The 13,629-nt window shown below is 48.4% G+C and overlaps 1 protein-coding gene across 1 annotated transcript; it reads left to right on the forward strand.

The window, feature by feature from the left end:
- Nucleotides 1-264: 264 nt before the first annotated feature.
- LOC118514071 lies at nt 265-13,089 on the forward strand. The gene is made up of 10 exons (XM_036060597.1): nt 265-3,881; nt 6,073-6,420; nt 6,498-6,626; nt 6,718-7,061; nt 7,123-7,225; nt 7,300-7,330; nt 7,478-7,661; nt 7,756-7,892; nt 7,981-8,101; nt 11,041-13,089. The coding sequence occupies exons 1-10, from the start codon at nt 645-647 to the stop codon at nt 12,917-12,919; spliced, it is 6,513 nt and encodes a 2,170-aa protein (XP_035916490.1). The 5' UTR covers nt 265-644; the 3' UTR covers nt 12,920-13,089.
- The last annotated feature ends 540 nt before the right edge of the window (nt 13,090-13,629 follow it).

The raw sequence follows: 13,629 nt of genomic DNA on the forward strand, positions 1-13,629 counted from the left end.
CGTGCTCCTTTAAACATGTGTGTTGTTGTTACAGTGCCCTTATGTAGGTCGTCGCTGTTTCTATGGCAGCGTCGGTAGCCCACAACAAAGGTCTCTTAATTCGTAGGACTATGGGAGGACCGTCGAATTTGGTCCATAATGTATCACAAAAAATTTTATGAAGCCGAGGGAAAATTGAGCAGAATTTTGTATTTTATAATAAACTATCGTCAAATATTGCTAGGCAAAAAATATCTAATCCAAAATATCGAAAAGAGAAAGGATAATTTAAAGTAACACCAGCACTGCCATAGTGAGCCAAAAGTCTTTCGACGCATGCCCACCACCGGTAGTGGTCCAAACGATCCCTTGGCCATCGGTATGAAATGCTGTTATGTGTCAGTTGTATTTATTCCGAACACCGGGTTATTCAAAGCCGAGCCGAGAAGCGTATCTTCAGTTTCGATTTACAATTACTACTGTTTGGTTCGTCGTTTCCAAGCCGAAGCGAAGAAGATGGTTTGATTGGCTGAGCAGACCCACTTTGGGGAAGCGAAGAATCACCACAGGGCAGGTGATCTCCCAACGGTGCATAAGCGATTGCCAGCGGAAAGAAAGGCGGACGGCAGTTTAAACGGCTTCAGTGCTCTATCCTCTTGCAAAGCATGTTTTTCCGTCGCGTATTTGCTAAGAACGGAACGAGTTCGTCTAGCAGTGGAAACAGTGCAACCTCTTCGACAGGCAACACAGGCATGCATGCTGTACACAGTCTAGGTATGTCCTCTGGTGGCGGCGGTGTGCCTACGGAATCTCCAGCACGGTACCGGCGTGCGTTAAATGTTGAGGACAACCATCGCGTTTTGTCAGTGCTGCAGTTGACCCCTTTGTGGGAATATATTATTCGTAACAATGAGCTCCCGGTCGGGCTTAACATGAATGAGCTGTTTCGCGAATTTTTGGAACGGTTACATGATCCCGAGTTTCAAGTGCGTCAGCACGCTCTGCGTGTCCTAATCGATGTGATCATAGTGCTGCGGGATGAAACGGACATATACTTCGCTCCGCTTCTTCCGCCCATCATCGACAATCTTGGCCATCCGTCGCCAGCAGTGCGGAAAGGCGCTTTGGACGTGCTAAAGGTGTACATTGCACAAACGAAACTGCCCGAAACGGTTATGCTGGAAATCATGAACTACGGAATGGACCGTAATCCGAAAGATCCTCTCAGCAGCCGGTACATCGTGGGGGTAATGTTGGCTTTGCCTTCGCTTATTCAACCCGCCATTTTGACCGCGAAAAGGACCTTCATCCTGCGAGCGGTAATTAACGCACTCGGTGGGAAGATGGTGCAGATCACATACCAAGAGATTGCGCTTAAAATTTTGCTCAAAATTAAAAACACGATCGGTTCGCGCGAATTTTACGAGTGCATCTCTGTAGCGTACCGGCGTGACTTTGATTTGCTGTGCAACGTTTACGGTTTGCCGAATCCTCCCAAAAGTCCTCGGCGCGATCCAATAGTTCCTCCCGGAGAGTTATCGTTGGGGCATGCAGAGATGCGAAAGTCGTGGAAACCGACCGTGGCCCCCGGTGCGCCAACCCCACTGCAGGCTCTTTCCCCGAAAGCTCAGCGATGGAAATCGGGCAGCCACGGTGAAATCTCACGCTCTACTGAGGTTAACGATACACCCCGGTTGCGGCACCGCATCGGGTCGGATGAAAGACTTCCCCAGCACGACTATATCCTAAGCAAGGGTCCTGGCGGAGGTCCACTGTTGCGGCGCGTTAGCTTAGAGAAGATCGACGATTCGAAAGTGATAATGGAGACGGAGATTAAGATCAACAAGGAGTCGGTTACCATGCGCATCCTAGAGGCGGAAACGTCCAACTCGAACTCCATCAGCGAGGAAAGCGATGAAGACAATGTCAACAAGCGCTTCGGTGTAGTGCGTGTGCTTACGGACAGTGAACTGGAGGACAGTGTTACGGTGAAATCAATCGGTGACCCGCAGCCAGCGATGCAACAAGATTTGCTGTACTCTTCCGACACGGAGTATGTACGGAGAACGCCCCGCCGGGTACGGTTCGGTGGAGAAATCGTGAAAATGCGCACCCCAGACAGTGATACCTTCGATCAGAGCGACCAGGATGCACTGACCCTCTCACAAACTTCGAACCAATCCACACAGCTACTGTCCTCTTCCACGATATCGGACCGTACGTCTTCGACGGCAGCTCCTCCCCAGCGATCCTCCTTAAAATCGGCTTCCTCGTCTTCGGAACGTAGCAGCACGACATATGCAAATTCCATGATGCGAAGACAGTACTCCCAATCGGCAGACACCGAACGATCGTCTCCCCCCAGCACAATGGCAATGTCTTCCGAGTTTAACAGCAGCATCTCGGCAAAGCCTAGACCATCGTCAGCAAAATCCACCATGGAAACCTCCGGCCTGAGCGAACTAAACTCTGGTTCCGATCTAGAAGACAATGAATCACCGTTTGTGGCTTCAAACAAGGCGATGGACGGAGGAGACAATTACGAGCTACCTACATCGCAACCGTCTTCGCGTCCTAAATCATCTCTTGCCCGGCCAAAGTCGGCGAAAACACCACCATCCGAACCGGTAGAACCGCCTCAACCACCTGCACCTGCTAAAGCTGAAAGCAGTAGCGCCAGGCAACAGCTTACCGAAACGCCTGACATTCAAAGTCGACCGGAACCGGAGCCGTTGGCAGCGCTCGCTTTGGACGCAAGTTCTATTTTGGCAGACAAGATTGAGGAGGTGAAACAAGCGATACAGGGCATCGAAAGCAAGATAAGCAATGTTGTTATGCAAAAGGCAGATTCTGTGGATGCAGTACCGAATCACACTACACCGAACCCCACTCCGAAGAAGCTGGAATCGAACCTATCGCTTGAGGTGCTGATGAAAACTAACAACAACGAGAATGCGGAAAATCTCGAACGGGATCCTTCCCAAGCCGAACACAACAATAAAGATTACACCAAGGAGCTCAATATCGAAATTCCGAAGGAGGAAAAACTACAGAATGCTCCTCCACCGTCTCCGAAACCTACCAACCAAACAGCAGCAGACAGTTCGGCCCAATCCAAACCTGTTCCTAAAATTGTACGATCAGGCATTCCTCGCCTAAATACGATGCCGTCACCAAAGACGATGCGGAAAGCGCACGAGTCCAGCAGCAATGCACCAAAGTCTCCAGCTGCTGGTAGTAGCGATGCTGGCAAAGGTCAGCTCACCCCACAACCCAACAACGTTCGCGGCAGAACATTATTACGCAGCCGATCGGCCACATCTGCCTCGCTGAAACGTAGCGTGTACATCAGTCCCTCATCTCTTAGCCCCAAGCCCCACAGTGGTATCGAGATCATACACAACCTGCTACGAAGTCCATCCACGTCACCTCACAGAAACCGACGGAAAAGCTCCACCATGAGTGAAAAATCCCTCGAATCGCTGGTTTCGAATGATAAGAACAACAACGCGCAGCTCATATCCAGTGTCAATGAGGGTGTGGACGGTCGAACCGATAAGTGCATCAGCGTCAATGAGGATGATATTTTCGACGTGTTCGGCAAAACAATTGCAACCCAAACGTCCGTCGACGAATCGAGGGAAATTCCGTTTGTGCCCTTTACTAGAGCGCCCTCCCGGTTGGCACTGGCACAAATCGATGTGAATGGGAATGAAATCGGGAACGCCACGAGTCCGGTCGAGGGACAAGAAAAACTCGCATCCTTTCCGCGAGACCGTAGCCATTCTCCAAACATGTCACGTCCGGGGTCACCTAAATCGTCTCAAAATCAACAAATTGTCAGCTCATGGGAGGATCTCGGTATCGTAGGTCGAGTCACTCTTCATCAACTCAAAAGTCCGGTAAGTTTAGGGCAATCATTCAACCCTTACAGGCTTTACACCATAACCTACTACTGCTGTGCCTTCCTACACTCTCATTTTCATTAGTGGCACAAAGTGAAATGAACAATGAAAACGTTGTGGCAGTGGCGGCGGCGTCGGCGTCTGACATTAACGAAATAGGAAAAGAAATCTAGATCAAGCTAGTGTACATAGACCCACAGCAACACACGCCGCTCATTAGAATGACCAATTTTCTCGGCCCGTTTGGGGCTCTGGTTGACCTCCTTTTTTGCAAATTACACAAAGACCGACGGGCCAAAGGAGCGCTACTTGGGTTTCCCTTGCGAACGAAAAGGACGATCTGCGCCGTCTCTTTACATTGATTTCCATCTACAAGCCCTTTGCCCACTCCCATCCAACTGTAATGCTCATTGGGCCACCTGTCGGGTGACCTGTCGAATAGAGAAATATACTTTTTTCAAAGATTTTCTTGCCACTACCTCACAAAACCATAAATGCATGACGTAGTTCCCGGGCACACTGAAAGCGGGGCATAATGAAGAAAAAAGGAAATCAAGTGCAACATGCAATCGGTTGAACAAAGCACCTTTTGCATCGTGATCACGTTGGATAAGGATATTCACCTTACGGACGGCTCAACACAATCGATTTCACCGACTTTACTTCATTTTCAAAATCAGTTTCCTATTTGTTAAAACAAAAAATCCGTTTTCCCATATCTATTGTCCTAATTTAAATGTTAATTAACGCCAAAGATGCGGCCAAAGAAATTACCCCAAGCAGGACACTACTTTACATTTCCGTTCTGTCGCCTTTTATGAAGGAACTGGCACGCTTAGCACACTTAAAGAATCACCGGAAAAGTAATTATAAATATGTTCTAAATATTTTCAAAAAAAAAAATAACTCCCACCGAAGGCTTCCACAAGAAAAAAATCGATCCTTCTAATCTGTCAACCTGTAGTGCGACCTACAAAACAGGGTCAAAAGCAGGTTAAAAGCCCTCACGACTTTTGAACGTCGTATGTGCTCAAAACGGATTCAAATAACACATTGCGTGTTACTACGTCGCCACGCTTACGAGCTCCTATTTTGTGGTCCGGCTTCTGTTCTGCAGCGAAGGAACTAGCATCACCTACATCCATGTAATTTTCCTACATTTCTTACCCATGCGCAAAAAAAAGACTCCTGAAAGCGACATCGACAACGACGATTTCTTATAATGTCTTATCAACGTCCGGTTTACTTATTACCTGACGATCTACTTTCACCTTTTTCTCTCGCCTCATTTCTCGAGAGCCTGCGCCACTCGCCCAGTTAGATGTCTCCAGTAGGCCCCTTCGCTGGTTCTCTGTGGCCGCCGCTCCATCCGTCAACATCCTCTTCTGACGCAAGTCGCTAAAAGGAAAATAGAACGGTGTCAACGCACTAAATCAATTCCACACCGCAGCTTAAAATGGAGAGCAGCGCCGCGTATGGCAGGACTTTCGGTTTCGGTTTTCGTTTGTTGGCCCCTAGCCTAATCGCAAACTTTCGTGTCAGTAATTGTGCCCTGGCTACAGGGCTGTCGGGTTTTCCCCAAGACGGAGTTGGTGACTGTTTCCGATTACGATTGTATGTGCTGCTCTCGCACACTTTAGAGTGGGTAGAGCACAAACGCACACCACCACCGGCCGCCAGGTTTGCCCATTACATAGTCTAGCCCCGGTGGTCTGCTTTCTTGCGGTGTTCTAGAAAGGAAATCGGCAGGAATTCGTACTCCGAAGGAATTTTCTAGGTTAGAGAAGACGAAGACACCACCACCATACGCAATCACGGCCCAAGTTTAGCCGAAACCCTTGCCAATCAGAGGTTCAGTAGCTCTCCTTGAACCGGCCGGATAAGGTTGCCGGTTGGCTAGCGACTAGCGATTAGTTCGGCAAGCAATCAAACACATTGTGAAACAGTGTCCGTTCAGCTGTGGATAAGCCGGGATAACATTGGAAACTTGCAGTGCAGCGTTGTGTCAAGCCTCATTCCGGAGGGGAAACCTTAAGCGACAATGAGAAATGTAAACTTTATTTAAACATGTTGTGAAATCCTCTTGCGTGCTTTATGCTTTAGTTATTTAGTGAAGTGATAGTAAAGCATGTTCAATAACTAACCGGTGTTGGTGTGGGTTTATGTGTGCGATTCCCTTTTTTTCTAGGATTGGCGGATGCGTTCGCAGGGGTTCTGTAGCATCGAGGAAGCCCTTAAATCATCCGATAATCTTGCGAAAGTTCAACCATACCTCGAATCGCTCCTGCGGACACTGTTGTCCTCGGAACGAAATCTCGATGTCGTTGACGATAAAGTGCGAATGTTGGTCAACCTGGTGTCGCGGCTACCCCTTGAGAACCTGGAGGACCGAGTGGGACAAATCATGACCGGACTTTGCCGGCAGGGCGGACCGGGCAGCAACAACGTGGCCAAGGCACTGATGCAACGATTACCGACGGCGGCCATCGTGCAGCGACTGCTATCGGATGATTTCTTACATGCCAAAAGCTCCAAGGTTAGCGCAAGGTTTTCCTGGTGTCACCGAGGTGGGGAGTCTAATGGTTTATTGTGTGTTCTCCCATTTCATTGCAGTTTCGTGAGAATGCATTGCAAACGGTGTTGTTTGCTTTAATGACATTCCCGAGCACCTACTTCGACATTAAAACGCTCATTTCCCGAGCAACCGAGGCGGCTCTGGATCGCAAAAAACGCGTCCGGCATGTAAGTGTCACCACGGCGTTTGTGAATATATTCCTTGCCGGCATTATAATTATTTGCCTCACTCGTTTTCTCCTCGCTGCCGCAACTACAGGCTGCGCTGGACGTTCTTGCAGTGCTGGGACAAATTAGCTCTCCTAAATTGGTTCTAGACGTTGTCTGCGCCGCTGTCGGAACACGCCCGGAAGGAAACCATCTGATCACGGCCGTCAAAGCACGGCTGGCGCGGAAGCAGCTTCCTTTCATTGGACCGGACGGTAGTGTGGAGTATGCGATTAAAGTTCCTTCCAACCGATCCAGCACTGTCATCATGTTTGGGGCAGACGTCGACTGGATCGAGGCTGGCAGTGGGTCCGCCTCGCCCACCTTCAACCGTCCCGGACGAAACAAATATCCAAGCTTTCAGGTGGAAAACAGCTCATTTGAAGACATGAGACAGTACGTATTCGAACGGAGAGTTTTTGCAACGTGCCTGACCCAACTGAATCGTTCGTTTTAGGAAACCTAGCTTCACTGTTTTCGATGAGATCAAGCAACCTATAGAAACGGCGAAAATTTCTACCAATTCCGGATGGACTTCCAAAATACCTGTATCATATTCGGTAAGAGAAGACATACACTCCTCCCCATTGCTGCAACGTTAAAAGCGTCCATTTGCATTGACTTTCGATTACAGGATAATATGGCTCAACCGCTGGGACCGAACGGTAAGCTAGTAAACACCGAACCAATTAGCTTCTGCCTGTGGTCTTGACACAGTTTCTCGCCACTTTTACTGTGAAGCCTTGCGAAGACAGCAGTGCCGCACAAGAACCCGGAAAGTCTGTAACTTATGTAAATTATTATTTTCACAGCCACTCGACCTCTGTACGGGAATGGACAATCGTCCAGGTCGTACCCGGAGCTGGCCGACGGTAAACAGGCTGCACCGTTTGCTGCAAAACCTGGGACAATCATGCATCGAAAGATGGAAGGAAATTTGTCCGGCATTCCGCAAATTGCCAATGGCAAAATTTCGCGCAATGGCTCTTCGTCAAGGTAGCATCATCGAGGCGAGACACGACTCGCTCAAACGCCCATTTTTCCCGGATGCCCGATGTAAGTGAATGCTTTTCTTCTTCTATCTGATTAGATTTCCCGAAATGGACCCGAAGACGAACGGTAAAGCCATGCTGGCGAAGAACAATAACCCGTACGAAATGAGGACACTGCGAATGCGGGGCAAACTCTATTCCCGCAACAGTGATGGGTTTATGAGCGACACAATCGGTAAGTCCGGCCAGCGTTTTGACACATTATGGAGCAACATTTTCTGATGCCAGGCGGATGGCCATTTCCTTTCGTTCTGTCCCAGCAGCTAGTGCCAATAAGCAAGTACACAACGATATTCGACCCGCAACCGATCCGGTGGTAGAAAGCGATGGGTTTAGACAATCAAGGTTTGGCATGCGGTTCTACAATCCGAATCTGATTGGCAGGTAAGCAACTGTGATGTCACATGTAATGCGCTACATGAACAAGGTCCCTAATGGTGGTTCTGTATAATGTTTCCTGTTCAGAAGAGTAGCAGACTGAGTGTCCAAATAATTCGAACGAACTCACGCTGCTTGATCTTGTTTATTGCTAATCTTGATTCAATTTTTGCACTGGTCAAAACCACCGCCAGCTAAAATTTCATCAAGGGCTTTCCACATTGTTTTGCGTCTTACGATCCAGGACCACGACAAGTAGGGAAATATATATATGTATAGTGCAACGTTATCTTTGAATCTGGCACACAATATATCCCTTGCGTTAAGTGTGTACCAAGCAGCTCCCAGTAAACGTGGATGGGGTGAGGTCCAATCCATCATAACAATAGCCAGGGCTTTCCATTTAGTCGACTGACCCCACGGGAGCACGTACTATCTACCTTCTTAAAGTTTTGCAGCACGCGACGATCATATCATCAACCCTCTCCTTGAACAATGGGGTACAAAAGCTTTTCCTAATGGGTTTCCCATCGCCCTCCCACCCTCTATATGGTTCGTTTCCCGAGTTCTTATTCTTAAAAAAGAGGTCAACGAATCGAACGACCTTGAGTGGAAACCAATATCAGATCTGGTAACTTGCCATCGAAAGATGACCCGAACAATTTTATTACTAGTAATGCGGATGGACCTACCATCACACGCAGCTCGAACTCGATTCTGCCATGGGTAATACCAGTAACAGATTGCTAGAAGTAGAAGTACCGCAGGACGTACTGTGAGAGAGTTTGAGGATGCATTAAATTTCTATTCGTTTCAATCTTGAAACGTGCTGAATAACTGAACCTTTAGTACATAATAAATCATTCGGAAGCATTTTTTTAGTTGCTCTGGTCTGACTTCCTCTATCCACCCTAGCCCTCCCCTATACTTGTTTGATGATATGGTTACTAACAATCGTTCGACAGTAACAAACGGTTCATTTTCGTTCTCACTTATCCCTTCCCGCGATGGCGGGATTCAGCACCACAACCGTGCCGAATGAATGAAAATGGGAAAGCATACCAATAAACAAACGTGTGGCGCGCACTCGGCACTGCTGCGTGGCGTTGATATAAACAAACCTCGCAGTACAAGCGAAGGGGAGTGTAAGGATACGGCCAGGACCAAACAACACAAAAGGCTTGGAACCCATACAGCGAAAGCTGTGGGGCCGGTGTGAGTTGGCTTGCCGCTAATATACATAGTCGTTACCCGGTTACCTTCAGCCAGTGGCGTCGCGCATTTACAGCGTTTCACAGCGCGGACATAGCGTGTGTTTCCCTTATATCACATCACACTGGACATCACGGCACAATCACTGGTGACCGCCAGCGACGTTGTGAAAGACCGAAGGACTCTCGGGCGAACCTCGGTCGATTGGGTGCGCGATACATAGGGAATACTGCTGGCGTGTGGCTGGTGGTAGTGCTAATCGATGTTATGTGTGGAGTTTTTATTCCGCACCTTGCTGGACCTCTTGCTTGCTTGTTTCGGACTTTACACGACCGAATCGCAAAACTCCACGATAGCAGTCAAAAGTAGGCCACAGCGCTAATGGTGACAAGGCTGCGTCCAGTGTCGTGTGCTGATGATGACGATGGCCCAATGTGACCAGTTGCGAAGCTTCTTGAACTTTTCTTGAAAGGTGAAAATCGTCCGTGTGCTTGTGCGAGTCGGAGTCGGGCATGCAGAGCGCTGGTGGTCAAATGGCCCTGTTCTGCCATACGACATCGTCAACGAACTTCAAGTTGAACGGACAGCACTGGTCTGCCACTTGGTACGCGTTCGTCATCGTGGTTAGGCTGACCGTACGACGTGGGTTGTAGTATGTTTTTGAAGCTTGTTCCTTCATACAACCGATTGTGCGGAAGCTGTCTGGGTTGCTTTCACCACCTCAACCCCTGCGCTTCGAGCGAGGAAGAAGTGCACACGGCTCCCCCGATATCCGGTGACCAACAGTGCAGTGATAACAATAACAGTAACAGTGCTGATGGCGCCGAACACAAAATGAGTGTCGGCAGTACGCTTACTAATGGCGAGTGCGTGGACAACCCATCCAATGGGATGGCAGTCTCTGGTGATAGTAGCAACAACATGTACCGACGAATTGTACGGACACATCCGGAGTTGGTACGATTGTATCAGTGGTGCTTTTTCAAACGACGGAAAGATGCTGAACCAACTGCCGCATGTGATGAAGTCCTCCGGAAAGATGGTCAGGCCGAAGTTGCACCAGCCGCGGAAGTGGGCTGCATTAATTTAACGGAAATCACCGACGTAGTGCCCTTCACGAATGGGACCGTTTTCGAAACGCCACAGAAATTTTTCGTACCCCGTGCATGTGCGAATGACCGAGAGGAGGTCGACGGTGGGCTCGTGGTGTTGTTTCCTCCGGTCCTTTCCAACGGTGGTTACCAGCCACCAACGACGGCATCGAGTGACGTGTTAATAGTGGTCGAGTTCAACGAAGAAACGTAATTAAATCATTTAATGCCATATCCTATCACTCCATAAAAAAAACCATGGTCGCAAGGACATTGGACAGTTACCAAATTTTGTGCTCATTTGAATATACCTAGGGTCCATGATATTATCCTTGGCTTTGGTTACGCCTTCGCCAGAGGCCAGAATCATTCTATTCATATCGCCCAATCGATCGATACGGCAACACGATAATCGAGGGCCGTTCAATCTAACACACATTGAAAGCTGTTCCCGTATACAAATACGATCTTAGCTGCTTTTCTTGACCTATGAAGTGTATATGGCTACTTAATTTTTAAAGACCTGCAATTTGTGTTGTCGCATCGCAGCTTTAGAAATCTGAGTACGAATTTTAAATATCTTCTTTCTCTTCTTGTCTTTCTTTTTTCTCTGCTTGCCTTGTGGACCCGCCGTTCATTCAGCCACAACAAACAGCAAATGACTACGCATGTGCAGAATCAGGATGTAGACCAGCGTCCTAATTTATCACCGAGCAAAAGCTATAACAACCACAACACCGGAAACAACAGTGGGACAAATAATCGGAGTAACAGTGCAAGCCACGGTGAACTTCAGAACTACTACGGCGACGCTAATATGGGCACTGGCGGCGGCACCGCACCAAACACGCCTCGTCGGTCACGATTTCTCGGTGAGCGGCAGCCATCCGTTCCGACGATTAATCAGGAGAGTTATATCATTCATCGGGACGAAAATTACGACAGCGAGCAGGACGAGCGATCGAGCAACGATTCCACATCTACGCGCATTATCTCTAATAGCATTTTGAACTTCAGAGAGCGTGATCGGGAACGCGTTACGATAGCGGGAGACGACGACTCTTACCCGTCTGCAATTCCTGGTGGTAGTCGTCCTGCTTCCATACCATCCGTTTCGCGACCACAATCCGTTAGCTCTCACAAGTCCATCGGTTCCGGAGTACTTAAACATCACATGCCGGATGGACGATTATCGCGTACGAGCAACGCATCGTACAGTAATGCTTCTTCAAAGACTACCATGGGAGATAACAGCTCGCTTAAAACGCACCGTTCGTTTGGTGGTAAAGCTGCCGAGGATGAACGTGCAGACAGGGAATGGTACGGAGAAAGGGCTGCGACCCCAGTACATAGCGAACTGGATGGAATCAGTTCGAATCAGGTGCAGTACGAGTCGGATTACGATGACGATGAGGATGACAATGAGCGGAACGATGAACGAAACTTTAAACCCAAATCTCCCGTCACACCAAAGCGCTATCCGACCCCGAGCCCGCATCCGCTGCAAGGATCCTACTCTACGGAAGAGCTTGCAAACCACCACATGGACAGCCGGCAAGAGGATGAAAACTTCATGGACGATGAGCAGGAAATGCCGATATCACGGCCACGAAGCCGCGTACAGTCCGCTAGCATGGGAAACTTGCAGCATCTCGATCACGAAGACATGCCGGACGAAACCATGATGCCAGCTTCGCCGAAAAAAATTCTCAAAAAGCCCTTCCTGGTGCGACGCAGTAGTAAGGTTGCACCAGTGAAAGAGGTTGTGTCGGGAGTGAAGGCTAAAAACAAGCTTAACGAGGTTATCTTTCAGAAGACGTTGCGCAGATTCGAGAAACCGAAAGATGCGCTTAACAACTGCCTAACGCACCTCGAAAGCCCCAACTGGGAGCAAAACATTAGTGGTCTGCAATTCTTCGTGCGACTTATTCGCCACCATCCGGAGGTGATCGATACTCAGATACATCTGCTTTCTGTGGCTTTGGCAAAACAGGTGCGTAACCTGCGATCGCAAGTGGCACGCGCTGCATGCCAAGCTTCGGCGGAGTTTTTCTCCACCCACCGACGGTGTCTCGAGGGTGAGGCGGAAGACATTGCTACCCATCTGCTGCACCGCACGGCAGATACGAACAAGTTCCTGCGGGCCGATGCTACCCAAGCGCTCGAATCCATGTGCGACAACGTGTCGATCCCGAAGGTGGTACACATCATTTCCTACAAGGGTGCCACTCATCAGAACGCCGTGGTACGGACGACGGCCGCGAAGCTGCTGAACAAGATCGTACAGCAACTCGGGTCGGAAAAGGTGTTCGCACTGCCGAAGGAAACCCGCGACAAGCTTATCCTGACAGGGGCGCATCTGCTGCTTGAGGGATCGCTGGAGACCCGTAACTACACAAAGAGCGTGTTCAAACAACTATCCGACCATGCACACTACAGCAAAGTATTATTAGAAGTGATACCTCCGCGGACGTATAGGAATATAGAAAAACCACTGAACAGCATTCGACAAATATCTTAAATGTTCGCAATCCTCAGCAAACGCTGTACAGGTAGTTGTTTCTTTTCGTTACCAAAGCGCTAGTGAAATTATCCTCTCCCTCTCTGTAATATTATACTATTAGTAAAAATGTACGAATTAAAAGCGATGTTTTGAGTCACAAGCGTCATAGCGTGTTGCTTGCTTACCTTGCATGAGAAAGTGGTTCCTGGAAAGCGATCGCTTTCCATTCGGTTCTCGGAAGCGGTGTAGAACAACATGAGCAAAATGGTTAGAGTCTTCATCTAACCTCGTACACTATATACAATTTCACTTGACTTCACTACACTCATTATATTCACTACATTTTGTTAGTAGCTTCAGGTCACAGTTGATTGTAAGCGCTAGATTGATGCAGATTTCCGCGCTGAGCCACAAGCAACAGGATGATCGAAGTCAACTTCAACTCTGTAGCTCTAAACACACTGACCTTTGATTGACGTTTCAAGTAGAATGCATGGAATAGCAATAACAACAACAGGCAGACTGCAAACCCGTCGGAGCCAGTGCAATGAATAAATAAATGCAATCGACACATTTAACAACACGCTATTGCTCTAGCCGTTTCCCAAATTGTTCCCTTCTTCGAGGACTGTGTCATCGCTCTTTTTGCATCATAAAAAAACCATTTTGCATCATTGTGTGTGATACGTGTAGTCGGCGCTTAATATTTCTGAAGATTTCATTTTCTG

The sequence above is a fragment of the Anopheles stephensi genome, chromosome 3 (genome assembly GCF_013141755.1).
Source record: "Anopheles stephensi strain Indian chromosome 3, UCI_ANSTEP_V1.0, whole genome shotgun sequence".
In the NCBI taxonomy this organism is placed as follows: Eukaryota; Metazoa; Arthropoda; class Insecta; order Diptera; family Culicidae; genus Anopheles; species Anopheles stephensi.